The following is a 25,201-nucleotide window of genomic DNA, read 5'->3' as shown; positions in this document are numbered from 1 at the left end:
CAATCACCCATCCCCTGAAGAGTTCTATCTATTGCCATCTCAGGCTTGCTAGAAGAATAAAGAAGCTTATTTATTTTTCTGCTAAATCCAGAAAATGTAGTTAGAAGTTTAAAGCACTGGGATTAAGAAAAATAAAACTTTGGTAAAATTAAGACCTCATTCTTCTGAAGGAAGGCAATTAAAGGAAGGCCATGAATGTGTTTTTAACCCGTGGAGGCAAAAGGAGCTGAAAAAAAAATGTACAAGTCACTTGTACAAGTTCATATGTGATTATTCTCATTGCACATTAGTTATAACATGTGCAATTAGTCTCAACTGCTTACTCTGTTCGATCGTTGGAAATATAAAAGCGTAATGCATTTTATTACTATTGGGACTTATAGACCATTTTTAATTTAATCTACTTTCCTCTCTTTATTTGAACGTAGAATTGAATGAAATGTGAAGGCTGGGGGCTTGCAGTGGAGAAAGGAAATACGTATGAGTGTTTGTGTGTGTCTCTGTTTCAGGTCAGCATCCAAAACTGCTATTTTGATGTGGATCAAAATTGCCATTTGGATGTGGAGCTTTCAAATGGTGCATTAAATGAGAAATATATGAGGGCACAGAATATCCATTCGCATCCTGGCTTTGGAATTTCCAGGGTGGGCCTTTTGCACCTTTGGAGAAGTTTGCTGTGGAGGTGCTTGAAAAGTTTCCAACTGTGGGTTCTGCCACTTCTGAAGAACACACGTTGCTTTGCTCTGGGGCTTTCAAATTCTGATACGAAAGTTATTTAACGCGTAGGAGTTTGTGTGCTACATTACATGCTGCATAAACGTAGCCATCGCTCCTAGACGTGAACATTAACGCACTCCGTAAAACGTAGCTATTACCGCCAGGGCAGAAATCAACAAACCCCACCAAAGGAATTTCTTAAAACTGCTATCATAAAGTCTGTGCACATTATGGATTTCATTAACATTTTACTCCCCAAGGATTCCCAATTGTATAATAATAGAAGTTCTTTAAATTTTAAATACCACAGACAGGAACAGCCTTTCACCTAAAACAGATGTGAAACCATCAACCTTGCCTTCCTATTGGTCCACAGATATGAAACTGGATGGTAATTGATGGCTTCTAATGTGTTGTTGTTTAGGTTACAGAATTGGAAACTTAATAGTATGTTTCCCATGAAAAGATAAGTTAATAAAGCAGACAGGTTTTCAAACACAGTTCCTTACTCTTGATTACATTTGAAGTTAAAAAAAAAGAAAAGAAAAGAACTGTTTATTTACATACTGCAGAAAAACTAAAACAGGTAAGTCAAGGTCAGGGACACACAACATCCAGTTGTGGAAGAGCTCATTTCAGTCTTCTTTTTCCTAAATCTTGTCAGTGATGACGGGTGATTTTATCCTTGTGTTTCCTTTTCTTAATCCCATTCTTATCAGTGCATTTTGAGACCCAATCAGTGCAGTACTCTAAAATAACATCTGTATTTATTTAGCTAAAAACAGTCTACTTTTAAAAGCTAAAAATAGTGAAGCTTAAGATAAATAAGCAGGCAGGTTTATGATGCTATTTTCCTGCATCAGGTAAACAGATGCATCTGTATTTTTGGAAAACAAAAGAACTATGACTCTGTTCAAATATCTACAATAAGCAGTTGAAAAGTGACAGAAACCAGCCAAGTAACCAGCTACTTTCTCTTTCAAAATTCTGATCAGTCTGATTATTTTTAAAATGACTTGATTAGGATTTTGCACATCTTCTTACCAGTGGTTTACAACTGGGGATGATTTTGTCCCCAAAAAGGACATTTGGCAACTCCTGGAGACGTCGTTTTTGGTTGTCATGATTGAGGGTGCGTGCGTGCGTGCGTGTGTGTGTGTGTGTGTGTGTGTGTGTGTGTGTGTTACTGGTTTCTAGTAGCTGGAGGTCAAGAATGCTGCTAAGCATCCTACAACACACAAGACAGCCCCGCAACAAAGAATTATCCAATCTAAAATGTCCAGATGCAGAACCCCTGCTCCAGACAAAGTCCAATCATTTGTTTAAATTAAAGCTTCTGCAGTGACTGTTCAATTTACTAGACATCATTTACCAATCAGCAGCTAACCAGGATATACTGGGATTTAAACATGCTTTGTCTTCAGACACAATCTTCAGAGAGGATCCAAAGTCGTCCTCATACTGTTACAACTGAGTGGGAGCAAAGAAGTGGTGGCCAGGAGACTGAGATTCCAGCCCAGGTCTGTCAGTAACTTGCCCTGTGGTCTTGCAAATAACTTAATCCCTCTGAACATATGAACAATAAGGAATGTAGACAAAAGGATGTTTGTACCTATGTTTAATCTTAGTCTTAAAGTCCAGATATTCTGGAAAGAAATAGAAAAACCTCTCCTCTAGAATTTAACTGTGAATGCTGGTTCCAAATAGACACTGACATAAAACAATAAGAAAGCAAAACAGCAAGCAAAAAGAAATGTTCATGCTCTACAAACTAACTTATTTTAAGTGTAATTCTACCCAAACAGTTGTCGTTCTTTCAACACTCTCTTCCCAGTGATGCTTCATCATAAAAATCAGAGGCTTCTTTAAATGTCATACATTTTCTTTAAAGTGTGTTGACATGAAATACTAACTAGTAAAATCCTCTGACTGATTTTTAAAATTGAATTAAGTGGTCAACTTGACCAAAATGCTTAAAATCATCTTGCTATGTTCTGTCTGACAAAACAACAGCTAAAAATGTCTAAATAATTATGTCACATGGACATTCTGTTTCCCCTAATCATATCTTCCTTCAAAAACAACAAAAAGCTCTGAATTTCATCTGTCCCTATAAACATATATTTCCTTCAAATGACTTCCTATAATGTGAAACACCAAGGTACCAGAGAAAGCATTAGGAAAAGTTCCTCAGGAGACAGTAACTTTTGGAACATGGGCTTCCTGGGTGGAAACCTAGTTAGGGATAACAGTCCTGTGATACATGAAGGGTCAGAGGTAAAGCATTTATTTTGTGCATGAAGTATAAGTCAATGCAGAACTAGGGTAAGATAACCAAAGTCTCACCTGGGCTACTTTTTAAAAAAGCTAATTGTTGGGACTTCCCTAGTGGCACAGTGGTTGGGAATCCGCCTGCCAATGCAGGGGACACGGGTTCGAGCCCTGGTCCAAGAAGATCCCACATGCCACGGAGCAACTAAGCCCATATGCCACAACTACTAAGCCTGTGCTCTAGAGCCCGCGTGCCACAACTACTGAGCCCGTGTGCCACAGCTACTGAAGCCCGTGCGCCTAGAGCCTGTGCTCTGCAACAAGAGAAGCCACCACAACGAGAAGCCTGCGCACCACAACCAAGAGTAGCCCGCGCCCGCCACAACTAGAGAAAGCCCACGCGCAGCAACGAAGACCCAACACAGCCATAATTAATTAATTAATTAATTATTTTAAAAAAGCAAATTGTCTCCCTTCCAGATCAATGTTTCAGCTAAAATAGCAAGTCAATATTAATTGCAAAACACACACAGAGCACACCTGCGGAATAAACATTCAGTTGAACGGCTATATTTTCCCTAAATTTGCCAACATTATATTTCACATGCATCATTCCACATTAGGGTAACCCAGTGAGCTATTTTCGTAAGTTCTCTAGTCACACATTTATAAAGCATTTTATTGCAATTTCAGCAATTTACTAATGATCCGAATGAGAAAATGCCCCCCGATCCTCGAAGTGTCTGTCTATAAGCACAGAGCGTTTACAGTCAGGGTAACTTGCCTCCATACATGTTCTGGATTAGTTCAAATCAGCAGATCGAACCGATTTTGAACACAGATTATGAACCTACTAGAAACTAGCAACTGTATGAAAAATCACAAGGTATTTCATAGGAGATCCCTGTTCCACACTCAACACATTCATATAAGAGAATGAAAGATTTGTCCAAGAGAGTTGAGAAGGAAAGAAAATGAGACATGACTTTTGTGAAAATAAATGACATTTAAAAGTTTTATGATAAATTACTTCAGCTTCTACTTTCAATTTGGGGAAACCCTCACTCTGAAGAAAAAAAGAAGGGTTTCAGATAACAAATTCTTCTAATCGAGTAAGAAACACTCACTTCTCCCACCTAAAATGCGATAAAAATGTGTAACAATACTGTGTGTCAGAGGGAACATTTCCAAGAATTCTTGAGTTATTTCACCCCATTTGGCACGTAAAGGATGTCCAGCTAGCCCCTTCTTAGCTGTTGAAATCAGGTCCATGCCTTTAAATGATCTTTCGTCTCCATTCTCAGCAAGCTGCAAGTGAGATTCGGAGGTTGCTGGTAGCAATAACTCACACCCCTGGGTGGATGTGGAGGCACCTGTGGGTAGTAAACCTTGAAGGACCCCCTGGGCTACAGGGAAGGCCTTGGGACTGGGGGCTGGGAACCTGGCGAGAGGAAGGACAGTTTCCTCTGTGACTCATGAGGTCTTAAGACCTCGCCAGGATTTTCGCTTTGCCCAGTTTAGCTGGCGTGAGAGTATCTGCACGGCTTACTGCATTTGACAGAGCAGGAGGTGAAAAACTCACAATTCCAACGGCCAGAGAGCTCTGCAAAGGCCAGCTGCACCTGGGCCTGGTTCAGGTCTGACCCCGAGGGCCCAGTGACTCAGGTCCCAAGTCTGAGGAAAGAAGTCCCCTTTGGCCCTGTGAGGCTGACAAGTTGCAGCTTTTCCCCAAATCAGGACTTGATGAACTATTTAACCTCTCTGGGCTTCAGCCTTCTCATAGGAAGACGCAGATAAAGAACCTCTGGTCCACGTAGCCTACACTCTAAGACTAAAATGGGATGTGTATGAAAAGGGGCTTTTATAAAGGGAAAATGCTATAGAAACATTGGAACATGTCTTAAAATGAATTTTAAAATCCTCAAAACAACCCAAAGCCGCTTGGATTTGAACAGTTTGAATGAGGGCACCTACTTTCTTCAACCCTGCAGCTGTGGCTGTGAGTAGGTGAACCCCGAGAGAGAGAGAGAGAGAGGAGAGAGAGAGAGAGAGAGAGAGAGAGAGAGTGTGTGTGTATGTGTGTGGTTGTGTGTGTGTGTGGTTGTGTGTGTGTGTGTTTTGACTCAGTTCAGCCCAACTCCTTACACCAAGGCCGTTGGTTACTGGTGTCTGCTTTCAAAGTTCCTTCAGTTAGGAAATGTGGAATATTATCAAAGGGAAATGCATGTAAAGCAAAAGGAAAACACTGAAACAAGCCTCCACAGAAGGTTAGCATGAGCTCCTCTCTTCTGGAATTTTCCTTCTCCTCATCCCTCAGAATGAACATTTCTACCAGAAAATGTATTGAACATCAGAAGGGGCTTGCTGATGTATTCTTACAGCTACAGAGGGTCTTCTTGGAGATTAGTCTCTTCTGTGGGATTAATCTGTCATAGGGCTGATGGACCAAACTAAACAGGATGTGGTTTAGAAGCCAACTGCTTTCTGCTCCTCTGGAATAAGAGAAGGCATGAATAATCTAGCACCAATTTTTAATTTTTCCCACAAAAGACAACGTTACCAAATTTGGAGATGAGCAGAGTTTCAGCCTGAGTTGGTTTGTCAAGTAATTCTATTTCTAAAGTCACTGGAGGGTGTAGTAATCGATTAGTCCCTAGTGCCATTTTTATTTCTTTGGATCAACAAAAGTTCATATCCCATCCAGGCATTACGTCTCTTGACTTTTTTTTTCCCTCTTGTCTCCTGGCATTTTAATCAGGGCAAAGTCACAGTTGTTTTGAGGAAAGCACTCCCAAGAGCTTTAATTAGAGCTAGAAGGATAAATCTGTTTACAGTGCAGTGAACACTATCATTAATAAAACATTGAAATAATTAACGAATTAAATTCTGCTTTGTGTGTGAATGGTTACACCAGGATTTAGGAGAACACGTTTTCTGATCAGACACATTCTACACACTTAGTTTGCCGATCTGAAGAGAAAAATCCGAGCCTGCTTTTTTCTGAGATCCACAGTCTCGTAGACTGCCAGAGCCTGAATGGAGAAGGCTACGTCACCTTTATTTTATAGGAAAAGAAATCCAGTGTCAATGAGGTTAATGGCTTGGGCTCTAACAGTGTGCTTGAAAATTAAGAATTTTTATAGCGCCACCATACACTGAGCCTTTCCTTAGAATCCTTGACTATTTAACCAGAAACAAAAAAGAAGATAAAGATGAAATGAGTAATAAGATCAGCAGTTCTAGGACACGGAAGGAACAGAGTGGAATACTCTGAAAAACACGGGCAAATCTCACAGGGTGATTAACTCTGCAATTGACAAGTAGGAGGTTTTTGCTTCTCAGGATATGAAGTGGCCTTTAGGGCAGGATGTGACCACGTGGAAATGTCCAAGCCGGGACTTCCCTTCATGCTCCTCCTCCCTAAAGGGCTTCTCGCCCTGGTTCTTAAGCTTTTTGCCAGACAACAGATCCCACAGGAAGCAACAAGGAGGACATCCACACCAGCGGTTAACCATGCATTGTTTTTTTATGTCACTCGGTAATTTCCTAGAGAAAACAATTGAACCAAAGACTGTTCCTGTCTTGAGAGAGAGTCAGTTTCCAGGGCTGCCTTATTAATTTAACATATGCAAGTGTTTGTCCTTGTTGCTACAGCACCATGTTTTGTGAGGTATATTTCACGCAAAATGTGACAAAGCCGAAAAAGAAAACAAATGTCATCCTCATTCTGATGTGCATACAAATAGGACTGTCAAGTACAAATGGTCCTGTGATGGGAGGTATGTACCTCCTGCCCTCAGCCTCCCTTATGCCGTGCTTGTGGGTTAATTTATAAAACATCTATCCAATGAAAACAAGCCCGCCACTTCCAAGGAGTTTCAGAAAAGCTGGAAACACATGAAATTGTTCATAATTAGGTGATGGGTGGATGTTAAGACCTCCCACCAAGTACACAGACGCAACTAGCGTGGAAATGAGCCCGCTGAGCTCCCGCAGAAGAAAAAGATCATTTTCCCTCAAGGTGAACTGACGCTGAGCTCCTCTGACATTCACCTCCTGGAGGGCTGAGGAGCAAGGGCTCCCCATTCTTGGTTTAGAAACAGGAAGCCCCCGCTCATCCCGGTGTGAGGCTTCTCCGCACGAGGAAAAATATAAAGGGTTGCGGACGGATGCTTCGCAAGATACACCTGAATATATAGGAATTAGTGATAAAGATAAAGCACATCGAAGAGTAAAGAAGCAGGTGTTGGAGTCCAACAGACCTTGCTTCCAAGCCCCTGACCTTGGGTATTTACTTACCTCTCCGAACCTCAGGGTCCTCATTTAAAAAATAAGGATAACGGAACCTCTGTCATAGGACTGCTCTGAGGATTGAATAAACATGAGTCAAGTACTCAGCAGAAGTCGGGGCACATAGGAAATACTCGATACATGGCGACTATCCCATGAATGGCACAGTGTCATTTGTGCTGTCACCAAGTATATCTAGCTGTCCTCCCTCCAGCTCGTGTGGAATTGCTGCCCCTTGGAAGTTAAGCGTGGCCGGCCGTGGGATGTGCTTTGGCAATGAACTTGGTGTCGTGCTCCTCAACGGAGCCTCATGAGTCAGCGTGCCTGGCCATACTCCCTTCCTCTCTCTGCCTTGGTGAAAGGTTTCGGATGATGGCCGTTCCCTCCAACTAGGTCCCGGTGTGAGAAGATGTGGGGCCGACCCCCTGCCAGCCAGAGATGGGGGGTGACATGAGCGAAAAGGAAACCTTCTTGTCTGGGGGGTTTGGATTACTTATCTTATCCCGACCATACTTAGATAGAAAGAGTTGGACCATTTGAGATTTTTCTTCTGGGGCCATCTCAAATGGTGCCCAACTCCTGAGAGTGATGTAGACCCTGTCCCGCTGACAAATGCTTTGTGAGAGACCATTCGGTCTCCACGCATCTACTGACACAGAATTCCTTGCCCAGAAGAATTGCTACCGTTGCATTTTCAGAACTCTTGCAAGACTAACATCCCTAAATTATCAAGTGTTCTCCACCGTGCCGAGAATACAACTACGTTACCATGCAAACATGCTTAGCACTGCAAAACGTTAAGCTTCTCTCTAGAGGCACGTCTGTCAATCACACGGAACTGCTGGTTGGTGTGGGGATGTGGAAACGCAAGTCTCCAAGAGCCATTTTGACGGAGGCAAGTTCATTTCATCTCTGACTTAATCTAGAGCTGGATTCAGCAATCCCACGCAAGGTAAAAGCCTCTTCTTTTCTCACCCTCTACACATTTCTCAGTGTTATATCATTTCGAGGTTAGTGTGAGTTCAGCCTTCTGAAATAGGCCATTTCACTTTAAGTGTATGTTAAACTAATATTGACCTTTCCAAAGTAAAACAAAATCTTATATTCGTGCTCAACAGACTGAAACAGGCATAGATGTAGAAAGTAGGGGATCAATCATCCTGGTATAGTTTCTTGCTTAGAAACTCTCCCTGGGAATTAGTCATTTTTCTATATCTCGCAATTAGTGCAGGATAAGCTCTGCCTACTCTCCCGAAGAGGAAATCTGGATCCTTCAGCAAATAACATTGGATAATTTGCCCACAGTTTAACCCACACAGCCAGATATGATGTTTCATTTGACAGTGGGTGCAAAAGGCAAGACCATGAACGTCAGGCCTCGGGTGGGAGTATCCAGACATCAAGGTTGGGCAAGTTTAGGCTTTGGGAGCAGCGCCAGGGATGAGCTGGAGATGAGTCCGGGTGGAGGCGCAGAGGAGGGGAGCCTGTGGGGAGTGGAAGGGTGAAGGCAGGGAGGGGAATATTAGAGCAAAGTGGGGAAAGCAGAACCGACATCACTATTAAGGACAGAGACGTGTACATTTCATACGTCTGTGCCTGTACCTAATCCACAGAGACCAATACCTTCAACTAAACCACGTCTTAGGCACATGCTACTTGGACTGGTGTGGGAAAGTAAACCTCCACCCCGTTCTGCTCTTCTCCTACCCTGAGCAAACAAACACACAAAACAATGACTTCAGGCACACCTCCAAGTACAGGTAACATATTTCATTAAGGAAATAAAAATCTGTTGAAGTAGGAAGCACATCCATCGAAAATGTATGGCTGCTGTGGGAAAAAAAACCCTCAGATCTTTTCGTTGTTACCCAAGTGAGACATCTGTGCTCAGATTCTGTAAGAGTCATATGTAAGTATCTGAGAAGATAAGGGGTTTTCAGGGATGTCATCTAGGCCTGCTTTTCTCTGATCCTGTGAACTCTGCAAAGTGATTACACTCGGTGGTGGTCCCTGTCCTTCTCGTTGGAAGGCATTAGTCACGGCGTTGCTTTTTTTCAACAACCCTTTTAGATGACCCAAATCTTCCACCCCGAGTGTGCCAAGTATATAAGCCACATACCTGGATCCACTCTTTGTAGGAATCCTCTCCAGGGGTCCACCCATTCTCAGGATAGTGGAGGCGGGAACGTTCGGCAGACCAGTTGGTGCTGTACTGGGAAGAAGCTGTGATCTGGTCAGAGTGAATCTCTCCGGATTCCATGCCCAGAGCTTCCATACACTTGAAGTCTGAAGGGAAAAAAAAAAAAAATGGCCCTAAGTCATCAAAACGAAGGGGACCTAGGATGCATATTTCCTTTTTTGATCTGGAAAACTAAAACGGTCTTTTCGATGTTCACACAGTCTTACAAAAGATGACAACGAGGGACTTATTGGATTGTAGCACCGATACGTGCATTTTCATGGCAAGAATTCTGAAAAGCAAGGCTATGAAGATCTCACAGTTGATTATTTTTCCAACAGGGCTTAGGTTGATATAAATACTATAAATACTATTAGAAAGTTTTTAGGAAATGATGGAAATTCGGATTTATTTTCAAAGTTGAATGTACGCTGATATGTCATATGCATACACATCAAGAGTTACATTTAAATAAAATTTTAGTATTTCCTCTAAGATCTAATAAAAGTGAAAAAGACTGTCCATTTATAGCCCATATTGGGTAGGCTAAGTAGACTTTAACTCTGCATCTTTCAGAGTCCTTGCAATTGGCACCCAGGCCTCTCCTTTGTTTTGTCCCTGCCTTGGACTGGCCATAGTTATAAACACCATTGGTTTATTTTATTAAAACACAGCAGTATCCATCAGGGTAAAGTGCAGTATCATAGGGTCCCAAAGAGCACCACAGTTTTACAGCATAACTAGTAATATTCACAACAATGACCATGAATCATGAGAACATATATTCCATGGGGTCTCATATACTCAGCAAACAATGAAATATGAGCTATGATACCGGGAAGTGAATAATCAATTTTAGGAAAATGTAAAGTACCAAAGTGCCAAAAAAACTTGAGATTAAAAAGAAGATTCTCAACCATCCAGAAAAACTTCAACTAACCAAATTTCCACATTTTCTGAATTTTCTATCATAATTAATAAGGTTTTATGGCATAAAAGGTTTTCTTTCACTGGTTTTCTACTTTTAAGCTTAGGTTTGTTATTTGGAATATAAAATGGCACAAAAATACATGAATGGATTAGCCACATAAATTAAGTAAAGATAAGATTTTGAAGTTTAATTGGCCTTTCTGTTTTCCAGTAAGATCTGGTAGAAAAGATACAAGCATATCTGTAGAACAGGTCTCCTAACTCCCCTGCCTTTTCCCTGTGCTAATTACAACCTGGCAGCTAAAACTGATGAAACACAAATTATTCATTGTTTCTTCAGGTTTTTTTCCTTGGGCTCTTAAAAGAGCTGGAGACCACATCAACTTAGTCGTGTATTTTAAGAAGATATTAAAAAAATATTACTTTTTTTTCCTTTTATGGAAAGGTATAGCAGAAGTTAAAACATGCTTCTTTTACATGAATATCTACTTTCATTCACAGAAGAAAAACAAAAACAGCTTCCACCAGGGTCTCCCCAAATCAAACCACCACGCACCATCTATTCTACCTGCCTGCCTGTCGATGAACTCTGCTGATGCTGATTGGTTCTTCTTATCCAGGATCGATGCCTGTCCTTTCCTGGCTCTCAGTCCAGTACACACTGGAGGGTACCAGGTAGGTGGTCTGGCCATATTTCGTTGTTTCAAGGCACAGTTTTGCCGTTTCCCACTTTTTCTCCCATAATTTCAGAGGCTTACATGCAGCCTTCTCACACATAGAAGAAAGCACCCCAAAGAGTTCTTCCTATTGATATTCATATAAACCATTTAAAAGAGAACAAGAAACACGTGGCACTCCAACTCACAAGACACATCTGTAGTGTTCACAGGGCCACAGGTGTGTGAGGAGGAATAACGGTGACTATTTACCGCAGGGCTTTGCAAGAAGCATAAATACTGACCTTCTGAAACACTGCTTTGCAAGACACTATAGTTTGCCGAGAAGCCTTCTTTGGCTATGGCGCTGTCCGTGTAGAAAACCATGGACAGGATGCCGGACGAGGAGCGGATTCGACCTGGTGTTTTCTGCCCACAGTAACGCCCAATGTGGGGACCAACTGCAGAGGGAGAAATGCAGAGATCGTGAAAATACCTCTTCTTCTGCAGCAGATGCCAGCAGAACCATTTGTGAACATGGGTCCCAGTGGAACCCGGAAGTGTTTTCTTACCCCAAGCAAGTCTTCACTAGCTAATTGTTTTGCAGTGAACATATTGGATCGGGTTTGCGGAGAGGATTTTCAAGTGTGCTCTGAAGGACAATAACAGGCGTAACCACATTCCCCAGTGAGCAGGGCTGTTTCCAGGAACAAAATCGAATTGCTTGCTTCAATTGCAAAGGAGATTTGGGCTGTCGAGTGCACCCTGGCATTCATCTCCAGGACCGCACGGTGCACACCGTCCAGCGCCCAGGAACTCTAGCCAGCTTGTGATCAACCACCGGGGGCTCTTGGAGTCACCTGCCCTCAATGCGCCCACCCTAGGAGGGGATCCTGAGGAATGTTCTGGAAACCAGTCCTGGCACCAGAGAAGTACCAAGGTCTGACCCAGCCCTGGGTGACCCCCACTTCCTTCCTCTTTCCATCTTTCAGTCCTGGAGCCTCGTTATGACGAACATCACAGACTTAGACAAAGGTCAGTAGATTATGTCCTAATCAGGGCTGTATCTGAAGACTAATTCATAATTGTAACAATTAAAAAATTTAGAAATTATAGATACCAATAATTTACACATAATAGCAAACTGTAACCAAAACAAAAGAAAATGCGTCTTTCTGACTTCTCAGTTTTTTATCTCCCAAACCTTAGAGAGGTGATTGCATTGCACTTGTGTCCAGTGACGAAGAAATGACGCAAAGCAGCCATTTGACTGCACACCAGGAAACAGGTAGTAACTGAGGCAGAAAAAGATTGGGGACACTGACTGATTGGCGATCAACCCAAGTTGTTCTTTGGCTTATACTGGCCATCCCTTTGTTGAAGTGCTTTTAGACCAACCGTGGCAATTAGCAACTGTAAGTTGCCTTATAGACAGTGTGGAAGCCCCCTGGGCTTGGAAAATTTTTCCATTTCCCTGTCCAGGTCAGCAGCAAGACAAAAAAAAAAAAAAAAAAAAAATCCCCTTTTCCCTAGATTTGTTTTTTATTGCACATATGGTAAAAACATACCAGATGGTTTGGGCTTTGAAGGACAATCTGGTGTGGACCATTTTCCCGTCCAAGAAATCCGTGGTACTGTGCATTTCAACTAAGAGTTATTGCTTTGTTCAAGGAGGCACAGTAGGTGGACCTTTCTCTGGAGGGATGGGCCTTCGGCAGGGAGGTGGGGTTCCCAGGCCAGTGTGTGCTGCTTGGATGCAGAAGGCGGCTGGTGAGAGCTGGGTGAAGCTTCACGTGTGACCGAGAAAGCGAACCCCACGTGAACTGGCTTCCCCGGAGCCCCATATGCTAGCTGAGTTCCTGGCAGGTGGCTATCTGAGCACCCTGCTTTTTAGAGTGCTTGGATCCTGGGCTAACAGGTTTTCAGTTCTTGGCCAACCCTCTTTAAAAAATAAAAGGAAAGAAAAGAAAGAAACTAAGCTAAAGTGGTTTACTATTTGAGTTAGCGCAAAATGATAAGTTTGAATAGCTGATAACTTCTCCACGTGATCAAAGTAATGGATGTGACCGATTTCTCTCTACTGTCACCCCTCACTCTCTAGCACCCCAATGTTTGTGTGTGTCAACTGCTTTATTATGAAGAGGACAAGGAGTCTGCCCATTTAGGGGACGGATACATAGGGCACCACGTGGTCGTGGACAGTGGCTCTGCAGAATGAGGGGAAAGGTCATGATATCAGGTTTCCCAGTTGGCAGAAGACAGCATCTCAGATGAAACTCTCACCACGTTTTGTTTCTCCCTGGCTTTAACCCTGGCCACAGATTCTCCCACAACAAGTACTAGCTCTTCGCCAAGTTTTCTTCATTTTGAATGTGGCCCTATCACCAATTCAACACTTGCCCCTTCCCCTAAGAGCGCAAAGTTGCCAGTTGCATATGTTGATATGCATGAAAATATCTTGCTGGAGTCATAAACTCAGGTCTTTCCTTTCCTCAGAAAGAATCCCATTTCTGGTCTGTAATCTTAATGGGAGGCTTAGAGTCTATTCATCCTCCCTCAGTCTTTTCCCTCATTTAAATTCCATTATTGTGGTTTCATAACTTTCTTCTTCTTGAGTTTGTGGGCAAACTTTTACAGCCTTACTCCTGGGGGTCTTTCTCAGATCGCCACCGCCACTGACCTTGCCAAGAATACAAGCAAAGCTGCAGTCACGCCCTCACCACCCCGAGCTCCGGCCACCTTCCCTCCCCACCCCTCTGCTGTCACCAGTTCCTCTGGGGAGGGCGGGAGGTGGAGTCTCTTTGAAAGAGCAAACAGAAGAGAACTTGTCTAGAGCAGACTCATAATTTAGAGAGTCTCCATGACTCACTGGTTTATAATGTTGAAGACATGCCGGGTAAATCTGCCTTCTGTCCTTCTGAATATTGCCCCGGGACAGCAAGCAGCGTGTAGCTCTCTTTAGGAGCCCTCAAGATAGGAGAGTGAAAAGCTTTTTCGACTATAATACAAAGAAGTATTGAAATTCCTGAACAACAGCGAGACCATAGCCTAGCAAGCTAATGCAATATTGATCTGAGCCAGAGCGGCTGCAAGACCCTCATCTGTCTCGTGTATGCGCTCATTTGTGGATTGACATGACCGCAGCTCTTGGGTTCCCTACTTCCGGTTACTGTGGAGCCAAAGGCCTAGGAGATGAATTCAAACTGTCACAAAAACAGAAGTATAATTCAAAGCTAGAACGATTGGAGAATTTAAGCAACAGGTACTAAGCTCTCTGTTGGGGGAGAGCAGGCCCGCGATGATCATAGCTTCTCAGGTGTGAAGGCAACACAGGATTTGTGCTGTTTGAAAGATACACCTGCAATAGGAAATGGCAAAACGCCATTCTTTGTATCTTCCCACTAATTCCTCCATTAATTATAACCCTACCTCAGAATCAGACAATTTGGCTTTCTGCCACCTTTTTATGAGGAAAAAAGGCAACAATAAGGAGGTACTTTTAAAATGAGGTACTTTGAATAAATAAACAAGAAAGGGGATCATTTTGAAAAGGTACAAGATAGGCTACATCTACTTTTCTTAGCATAAACCTTTTGGGCGGAGAATATCTGGAATTTGCAACTTTTCCCCAGAGAAAAGAATTTGCAACATTTATGTCATTTACATTTTGGAAGGTTTATATCATTGATATTTTATATTTATAGTTTGGAAGGTTAATTTTAATATGAAAGTAAATAAAAACCAAAGAGAACTCAACCCAGCTTTCATGATGCTTATTCCTAAAATCACTGATAATTTGGGAAGCGTAGGTCACAGCCTCAGTTCCAACTCTTTCCTCAGCCTGGATGGACAGCTGGCTTCATCTGCACCCAGGTTTTGTGAGCTAGGCATTCGTGTTTGGTTCCATAACTCAGTACAAGCATTTGCAGTCATGCTTAGCTCATGACTCTCAAACCATATGTAAACTTCCACCAATGACTCCAGAGCCACTACTTGGGAATCTATGTTGCTTCGAAGAGCGTGCTAGCTGGGGGAGCGGGGTTTACCACGTGCATGCCGTGGATCTCACGTTTTGGAGTAAACTGCTTCTCTTCAAAGTCAATCTGAATCAATGGGTCGCTTTCAATTACTCAGTCGTCTAATTCAATGCTTATGATAAAATGCAACATAAAATCACTTGATGGCTACAAGCCTTCAGCACCTTCTGGCTGTTGTTTTTGGAAAGGATATCAAAGACTAAAAGCCATTTTGCTGGCAAGGAACTCTATGTGTTGAACTACATGACAAAAATGTTCCTAGTGCCACTGATAAAAAACCCAGGAGGACACAGTCTTTCATTCTGCCTAGGAAAGAGTGAGCTGTGATGCTGGTGTACGCTGGACGAGACCAGATAAATACTAACAAATACACGATCACATTTTTCATATTCCAAAGCCAGTTTTCTCTGGGAATAAGTCAAGCACAGCATAGTTTAAAACATGGGTGAACTGCAAGGCTGACAACCTGTATTGTTAATTGTTCTTCGCTTCAACTCAGTGATTTTCTAGAGCCAGAAAATTACTACTTTGGAAAACCCTTGACACTAATAACAATGTGCTCCTTTCTACATAAGTTGGTTGATTGGACCTTCTTTTCAGATGTCAATTTAAATATAAGTTCTAGAAAGGAAGGCTGCAAATTTGGATTGTGAACAAATAAACCCATTATTAAATGTTCCAACTATTATTATAATACTGTTTTCCTAATTATCGTATTGAATACTTGGAAATCAATCAGTGCTCTGTTTGGGCAAATCTCATTACTTAATGAAGGAGTTCCGATAAGATCATCATAACCCTATTTATATGGTAAAAAAGCAACGAAGAGGCTAAAGGAATAACTCAGCCATGTGCTCCGATGACGGCATAAGCTTCCTCTAGGCCCAGATTTTCTCCAGTGTTTTTTTACTATTGAGGAACATACCTAAACTGAATTTCACTGATCATTTTCATCTCCTTTCAAAGACAAAGGCAATTTCTTTCACATTATATTAGCTCTTCGTTTACAGTTTACTTAAATATTCTTTCCTCCATCTTGATAATAATATCTGACTATTTCATAGATGGCTCCAAAGCTCTAATTGCCTGATTTGTAAGAACTTCCAAGCCTCCCTTTCTGATCTGTGCAGAGTGTGTTCTCCAGAGAAATCTTACTATTAAACCAGACTAAACACAAGACAAGCAATGCAGCTGCAACAAATTACTTGATATTATCTCCCTCTTTTCGGAACTTGGGTGTGTATTTTTGCTACTCACCTTCTAGTTCACAAGGGTTGAACGGAGAACTTTCATTTAGCTGGCCACATGGCTACCTCCCCTGCCTCCTTCAAATCTTTCTCCCTTTCTTAATAAGGTCTGACCTGACTGCCCTATTTAAAAATTCCCCCATCCCTCTCCCCTAACCTTAGTTCTTCTCATGCCTTTACTCTACTTTTTTTTCTTTTCTTTTTCTTTTTGCTTGTTTATAGCACTTCTCATCTTCTAACATTCCATACACATACTTCATTTGTCTGTAATGTGCCCTGTTTAATACCTCATTCCCCTGGTAGAATCTAAACAGGGCAGCCATCTTTGCTTTGTTTGCCAAGAGGCTAGAACAGTGCCTGGTCCATGGCAGGTGCTCAATAAATATATTTTTTGAATGGACGATGAATTCAGATGATAGGAACAAGGTGTTCCAAGGATGTACTGAGGCGATTTGAATCCCCAAAGATAAAAATTCCCTGGAGAGCAGACAAGGAATCCATCTAAATGAGGAATGTCCAAATGTTCTCCTCCTTCCTTTCCTAAATTTCTAAATGTTTTGGTAGCATAATAGATGCGTATCTCACTGTTAACATTTTAGCAGGTACTTAACCTCTCTGGCCCTTAGTCTCTGCATTTACAAAAGGAATGGTTTGATTTAACTGATGTCTTAAGAGCTCACCCTCTGATGAGTTTATGAATTAATGACCTATAGGCAAGTCATTGAAATGAGCAAAATACTCAAGTCAGGAAAACCATGGATTGGTCCCAGTTTTGTCACCAAAATACTTATGAGACCTTGCATAGACTTTTATGACCTCCGTTTCCTCATCTATAAAATGAAGGCATTAGAGTAGAAAGTTACCAAGTCTTTTTGGCCTCAAATATTTCATCACGGCTCTGCATAAAGAAAGTTACTGTTTTGCCTCCTCCTTTTGAGCTACTTTTTTTAGAAAAATTATTTATTTATTTATGGCTGTGTTGGGTCTTCGTTTCTGTGCGAGGGCTCTCTCTAGTTGTGGCGACCGGGGGCCACTCTTCATCGCGGTGCGCGGGCCTCTCACTATCGCGGCCTCTCTTGTTGCGGAGCACAGGCTCCAGAGGCCCAGGCTCAGTCGTTGTGGCTCACGGGCCTAGCTGCTCCGCGGCATGTGGGATCTTCCCAGACCAGGGCTCGAACCCGCGTCCCCCGCATTGGCAGGCAGACTCCCAACCACTGCGCCACCAGGGAAGCCCTGAGCTACTTTTTAAAGTGATGCATGTGTCATGATGCTTGTAAAAGGATCCCAGGACCCTTCCCCCAGATCCTTCCCTTTTGGGAGTGCTTCCTGCCATTCTTACCATCAGGGAATCCATCCCAGATTTCTAGCCGGTCATAGCGGCAAAACATCCCCCCAGGAGGATTTGAGTCAGCCTCCAGGTCAAAGCTTTCAAATTCCAGGATAATCTCCGACATCTTTGGTGCAAAGATAATATAGGTGCATTCTAGGCTGTTGGGATATTTTTCAGGAAATCCTGGGGACTTTATCACCCCACTAGGTGTTGTGTAGTTCTGGGAACATTCAGGACCTATAAGTAAAAGAAAAAAGGAGTAAAGTGAAAATTCCACTTAAACGACCTTACCAAGAAATAACCTGGGCAAAGACGGTTTATCTTTCTAATAAAAGCCCACCATTATAATCACAGTCCTAATCACTCCTTACTCAGCCTTTTCGCTGTGGTGACAGGTATGGAAAGTCAAGTTCAGATTTATTGTGTTCACCTTAGTTTTCCATTTGTGTGGAGCAATTTAAAAACTTCTGCTGTTGCAGAGAAAAAAAAATGACAAATACAAAATCATGTGGTAACATTGAATGAGTAAGCTACAGAAATCTCGACAGAGCCCTAGAGAAATAATTACAGCCCCTTCAAGCTTAAATCTTGAAATCTTGAGGCTGACAGCCCTTTACTGGTGAAATAGAACATTTACAAAGGCGAGGGAGAGAATTCAGTGGAGGGAGTTTGGGTTTCAGATTCCTACACCAGTGACTCAGTAACTCTACCAGATGTGACCTCTGCCTCTTTGACAAACCAAATGTGAAAGGTAATTCGTACATGTACGCAGGGTGAGTGACTCATTTGGAATGGTGTTGACACAGGTGTGCCAGTAAACGGTGGGTGTTAGTGGGGGCATGGTAAACTGGGATGCAGGTCCTGTGGCTACAAGTCACCTGATACCAATGTTGACATCCTAACCTTCTCCAAAGTATCAGATACAGTGCAGGAGGGCATTCTAAAATGTTAATATATGTGTATGTGTTAATGTATATATTTATAACGTGTAATTTAAATGACAGTTCAGTGTTATCATGACAACAAATTACAGTGATCTGTAATTTACATTACATATATTGCAAGTCACCCTTATGACTACACGAATAACCGCAATTTCAGTTCATGGATTTCAGCACTGAACAGGGTGCTATTCACCACACAATTGAAAACTGCCCATCTACATGGACAGGGACATCAGCCTATCAGCTTCTGCCCCTTATCACCACCACTGCTGCCCTGATTGTCAAAGAGCTCTTAGGGCTCCCTGGGAAACAGAGATGACCTGACCCTTTTGAACCTCAGGATCCAATCTGGGGTTGTTCAGTTCAACAATTCTTTTCCCAGACTGTTGCCTCACTGATGGGGACCCTGTGAGGAAGTGTAAGGATTCAACTCTAAATAAGGAGGCTTGTTGAGCTTGTTCTTAACTAAATATTCTTCCAAAGTGCCAAGTACTAAAGACAACCTATTAGGCATTAATACACATTAAATTTAACTAGCAGATCTCTATTTTTAGTGGCGAGGGCAAGTAAGCTGAATCTCCTCCTCAGTGCATCTGGCAGCCTGTTGAAAAAACAAAGCAATCGCTTTCTCCCCACGCACGTATTACATAGCCATGGAGACGAAGAAGACTGCTTAGTAGACAACACAATAAACCTGGTCGGTAGAGTTCCGACTTGAATACCTTCCCAAGCCTTCTACGATGGGGTTCACCCTTTAGCATGATGGCCTCGAATGCTCATCTATTTGATTCTGGTTAAAAAGTTATTACCATGTGGCATTTTGCCATGTCAATTTCAGGTAAAGAGACTGTGAAAGGTGCGTCTAATTTATAATATGCTTCCAAGCTATTTGGTGGCTTCTGAGATGACTATGCCAATTTGTCATTAATTGACAAAGTCATTGATATGTAGGTAATTGGGAAGCCTTTAGAATTTGATTTCCAAGATGTAGGGAACAGTGACTCTGGAGTCCTCCAACCTCCTCCGTGGGGATCTGGCTAGCAAAACCAACAGGAGAGTTTAATGCAGGTTCCAATATTTTCTCCTTCTTAAAAAAATAAAATTACCCAGGTTAGGTTAAGATTTAATGAGGGGAAAAAAATGACAGGAATTAAGGGCATAATTTCAAAATCAAATAAATTCCCATGCTTTCACTGTATATCCTTGTCAGGTCAGATCCCTTTAGAAGCTAGCCCAGGTTTTCTAACGTATTTTGACAAAGGCTGGGGACGTTCCATGGGGAAGTGGAGGAGAGCTGGATGGAGCACCAGGAGCTCTGAGCTCGAGTCCTGCCTTTATCACTGACCTGCCGTGTAGCCTCCGTGGCCTCTTAACCTTCCTGGTCCTCAGATTCTGTGCGTCACAAATGGGAGGTGGGCTTTAGGATTTGAAAAAAATTCCTTTCAAACTCAAAGCTTCTGTAATTTCCTACTTCCTCCATTATACATCTAAATCTGTTTTCCTCGGTTCCTTAATCCCTGTTGTATGAGTTTGCCACAGTTGAGTGAGCACCTCCCCCAAAACGATTACGGCGGGAGTGAGATGAGGGACCCCAGGGTGAATACACAAGCCGTAACCAGGACTAAGGGCGAGCAGCTGGTGTGCCCAGGAGTGAGTGCACTACTGGCGTGAGGGCTGCACACACAGCATTGGCAACCAGTGACACCATGCTTTCCCCGCTATTTGTAAGACTGACAGCATCCTGTGTAGCCAAAGGCATCCCACATTTCGTCGTTAAGGACCATAAGGATGGATAATGATAAGAGCTAAAATATTCTCTTTGGGATTATTGTTAAATGTACAGACTTTTAGTCAAATAATGTACGAAGTGACCAATCCCGCTCTCAATAAATGCTGTCCCCTCCCTCACTGAGACCCTCGGGAAATGGATACGGCTTCTTCCAGCATCTGGGCCTGGATGACCCAGACCCAGGGAAGGACAGGGGCGGAGTGGGAGGTGTGCAGGCTGGGGTTTCCTAGAGAAATTGCTTTCAGTGAATGAAAATCACTTTAGGGCTGGTAGCCCGAGGTTTTAGCATCCGGGAAGAGACCTGCAGAAGGGGAATGTGGTACCCGAGGAGAGGACTAGGGTGTCCAGGGGGCTCCAGGAGGCATGGGGAAGAGGTAAGGACTGGCCACCACTGTCAGGCAAAGGTGGTCCTCTAGAAATGCAGCCCTAGGGATGCAGAAATGGCCCTGTAATCTACTGTCAGAAAACCTCAAGGTCAACAAGTGAAAAATTAATGTATTGGTTCAACTATGATTAGTCTAATTTATGTGTTTTGAGGAAACCTGAAGTTGCTGCAGCCTGGAAGAAGTGCTATGTTTTCAAAAGAATGGAGATTCTATAACATCATTAAATGGCTTTAGAGGAAGGAACGCCCGTGAACCTGTCTATGTGTTCATGAATGTATTCTCCTAGTTCATGATTTTATGGAGTATCTGTAAGGACTACAATATGTGCAATGAGTGAGAAAGAAAGATGTTTTCTTTGCATTTTTTAGGTGGTACCAATTTAGTTGGGAAATGATACATGCACGCATGAAGAAATTTGGGATTACTTAGGAAAAACATTTGGTTAGTGAAACATAGTTGTATGTGTGTGTATATACATACATACAGTTTGTATATGTGTATATTTGTGTGTGTGTTTATAAGGGACAAGCTGGGTACAAGCGTAGGAAAATTAAAAGTACATTAATTAAGAGGAATAAGCTTAGAGCCTGGTTTCCATGGAGGTTAAAAGGCTTAAACCAGAAGAGAGGGAGGGCTGTGAAATCTGCATAAAGCACCCCCGTTATCTATAATCATTGTAACAGCTAGTGTGCACTGGATGCATTTTCTGGGACAGGCACTGGCTACATGTTTTCATTTCAGCTGATCTTCACAAAGAGCCTGTGCTAGATACTGTCATCCATTTTTCAGATGAGCAATCCAAAGCTCTGAACATTCACACAGATGGTCAGTAGCCGAATCAAAATTCACCTGCAGGTCTGCTGGACCTCACTCAGAACACCAAGCTGGGGCAGGAAGCCAGGTCGTGGGTTCGTAAGAGTGAAGCCGGGAAGGTTGGGAGCAGCTGATGTCAAGGCTTGAGCTTGATCTTGGAGGACTTGACCTGACAGGTGACAGACACCTGCCATAGGTGTTTGGGGGACAGTAGTTTGATGACTATTTGAGAAGCTGTGTTCGGATACGATAACATGGGGATAACCACGAGGCAGGCTTGTCTGGTCAATGGCAGTGGATGTAGAAAGGAAGCTGGGACTCTCTTTTTAATTGAGGTATAGTTGATTTACAAGATTATAATAGGTTCAGTTGTACAGCAGGGTGATTTAAGATTTCTGAAGCCATGACTCTTTGAGACTTTTGGACGAAAATCCAAAAGAACTGGCAGCCATATTGGATGTAGGGAGGCAAGAAGAGAAAGAAGAAAATAAGGCTTCGAGTCTCAAGGACGGCATTGAGGGGAAAAAACGGCGGAAGTCATGGTGCATGACTCATGTCAACCCCACTCATGTGGGGATGAGTTCATCTGGAAGGAAGCTGAAGAGTTGTTAACGACTTAGGAAGGATTCGCTTTTTCTCCATCCACCATCTTCAGATCTTTGAGAAACACTGACAATGAAAAGTTATCTTTCATGCTGTCACATGCAGGTCAGCAAGCAAATGCGTGTGTTTGTGCACGTGTGGACATACACATACGTGGATTTATATAGGTCAAACAGCTCTCAACACAAGGAAATATGTCCATATGTAATCATGTGAACACACTGAGGTCCTATGTCTGCTGTTATTTATACTAAAGGTTTCCTAAGGATGTGCCCAGATGAATTTCTGAAGAAGGTTCTCTCCATCTACCCATATTTATATGGGACAGTACCAGATTTCTCTGAAATTTAAAAAAGTTGTGCCAATGCTCCCAGAAACATTTAAAACTCTGTTTTTTGTTATTCTCGGTGGCCACCGACCCAGAGGATCTTAGGCTTTTGCATGTGGTGTGGCTGGATTTTTTTCTATTAAATAAAGCTCCTTTTCCTGTATTCCAGGACAACACATTTAAATCTTGAGCCTCTGTCTCTGGAAGGTCTCCCACACATTAATGTCCACTGAAAAAGGGAAGGCTGAATTGAGCACACAGCAGGAACCTACAGGCTGTTGTGAAAAAGAGTGACATCCAGATAAAGCCACAATTTTTATCAGTTGATATGTGTGTTTAATTCCTCAAAGCTGGGAGACTATGCATTCTCAGATTCTATCCCATCCCAATATATACCATTGTGACAGAAGATTAGTAAGTGATTATTCCGCAGAGGGCAACTGATAATTAATTTGGAAGGGGAATGCCATTTAAAGCATTACTCTTTTGCTTCCTCCAGGAAGTTCTTTCCCCAACCATGCCTCCATCGATAGAAAGCCTCTTCTTCTTCCAATAGCTTTAGAAACTCTAAGGCTAGTGGACTACTGCTTTGCTTTTCCTGGGAAATACCAGTTTTGAATTTTGCAATAAAATAAAGCGAAGAGGTAAGAGGGAGGGATATGGGGATACATGTATACATATAACTGATTCACTTTGTTACACAGCAGAAACTAACACACCATTGTAAAGCAATTATACTCCAATAAAGATGCTTAAAAAAAGAATAAACTTAAATGAGATGTTAAACAAAAAAAAGGGGAGGAAAGTGTATGTGACTTTAAGGTAAGAGGGACTCATGCATTTTTAACTAAAGAAATGAAACTTCAAGAGTAGATCAAACTTATTTTTGAATAGGAAAGATAAGAATAAATGTTCTTAAAGGAGTTTTACAGAGTATATACCTTATAAACACTGGTCAGCATATTAGAATGATGAAATTGTGATGCTCAAGATACATTTTTAAAGTTTTTTTAAACACGCTTCCTCCATACACTGGGTAATTTTCCTTTGTTTAAAGTATTTTCCAACATTTTTGTGATGGGAATATATGACCTTTTACCAAAAGTTTTAAAACGTTACTCCTTGTCTCTCTTTTCGCTTTGTCTCTCGCGAGCTCAAGCAATGTTAACGACCCCTCAGTCACACTTGTTCTCCTGTAAGTTACTCACCTCTCTTGAAAATTTCATAACGTATGGAAAATCCTGCCCCATGTGTCTCGTAATCAGAGACAAATTTGATAAAGAGAAATGGCCCTGAAGACACGACCGGAGAAGGGGCAATCTTTCCACAGAACTTTCCCCATAAACGCCCATTTTCATTTTCTCCATCGATGACTTCCACGTAGTCATATCTAAGACACAAAGATGGAAGAAAACATCAGGTTAACGAGAAAAGTCCTTTTAATTTCAGTAATTTAGAAACCAGCATTCTCCACCACCATCTGTCAGGAGCAAAACTGCTATCTGCATTCACTGCTGGATTTCATGGAGACGGAAAAAAGTCTAGCAAAATGAAATAATTAAAATGGACTACATCATGTCCATATATATCATCTGGCAACACAGAACTATTAAGAATAATGGTGTCCATTATACTTGCAGACAATGTCAGTTAAAGTAACCAATTAACAAGAAAAAGGAAAATCTCATGAGCACAATTCTCTTTTATTAAATTGTGTTCCTTTGTCTGGGGTTGGGGGGTTGTCAATACATAATGCTATGCATTCTTTTCAAACTGTGAAGTTCTTTTAGGAATTCAAAATGTCTCCTTGGCTGGAGCTCTCCATAAATAATACTTTGATTTCTGTGAGCAACCCTCTAAACATATGGCCACAGAATAATAAACAGATTCTTTACTTTTTAACTCTATTCCACTAAGCTCCAGGCTTCTTAGAAAAAAAAAAACTCTCTCAGTATCCACTGTGGTCAAAACACAGATCAGCTTCTCTCCAAACTACAACTTGAATTGCAGAACATAATCTCTGCAAAGAAGAAAGTTTATTTAAAAATGGAAAGTAACTTCATTTACTACCAGCCTTATTACCTTTAAAGGAATATTGTCATTTGAAATGGAAATATGACACACTTGAAATCATCAAAGTGATATGATTTTTAAAAATTCAGGCTTAATAATGCACTAAGCAGACAAATGATGAAGAAAGTAGCAATAAAATATTACCCTAAAGATTGCACTGAGATAATGCATGTGTTTGGACCATTTTTTTTCACTAAAAGGTGGAAATCCATCTCCAATAAACTAGCATTCCCCCAGAAAAACAGGAAGACTTTTTTTTGTTCGGCTTTATCTATTTCTTAGTGTCTTGCTCTTTTTTTTCCTTTTCCTTGCCAAGTCACCTAGGAGCCAGATAATCTGATTTGTCTTCCATACTTCTTCTAGAACTGACATGAAGACATTACAATCCATTCATTGCAAAACATTATTTCTGTGTTTCACTTGGTTCAAAAGTCCTGGGATATATTAATTTCAGGAATGGATAAAATATGGCAGTAACATAAACTGTATCTGGCAATTTAAAAGAGATCAAAGTGTGGGAAATCTTCATGATGACCAATGTCATCCTTAGCAGTCCTTTTCAAACTGTCCAGGACACGTGACTTAGGTTTACATAAAGTCTCACGAGA

The 25,201-nt window shown here is 41.8% G+C and overlaps 1 protein-coding gene across 10 annotated transcripts in view; it reads right to left on the bottom strand.

Moving 5' to 3' along the window:
* The window catches only part of NRP1 (neuropilin 1), a 140,372-nt gene that overhangs the window by 58,992 nt on the left and 56,179 nt on the right, over positions 1-25,201 (bottom strand). For all 10 annotated transcript variants that reach the window (XM_067030368.1, XM_067030369.1, XM_067030364.1 and 7 more), the window contains 4 exons: positions 23,729-23,910; positions 17,667-17,894; positions 11,349-11,504; positions 9,398-9,564 (listed from right to left, as the gene is read on the bottom strand). In XM_067030368.1, coding sequence (XP_066886469.1) covers positions 9,398-9,564; positions 11,349-11,504; positions 17,667-17,894; positions 23,729-23,910 — 733 coding nt within the window. The remainder of the gene's footprint in view (positions 1-9,397; positions 9,565-11,348; positions 11,505-17,666; positions 17,895-23,728; positions 23,911-25,201) is intronic.

Source organism: Kogia breviceps, chromosome 3 (genome assembly GCF_026419965.1).
Source record: "Kogia breviceps isolate mKogBre1 chromosome 3, mKogBre1 haplotype 1, whole genome shotgun sequence".
Classification (NCBI taxonomy): domain Eukaryota; kingdom Metazoa; phylum Chordata; class Mammalia; order Artiodactyla; family Physeteridae; genus Kogia; species Kogia breviceps.
Note: the sequence above shows the minus strand (reverse complement) of the source record. Positions and strands in the feature narration are given on the sequence as shown.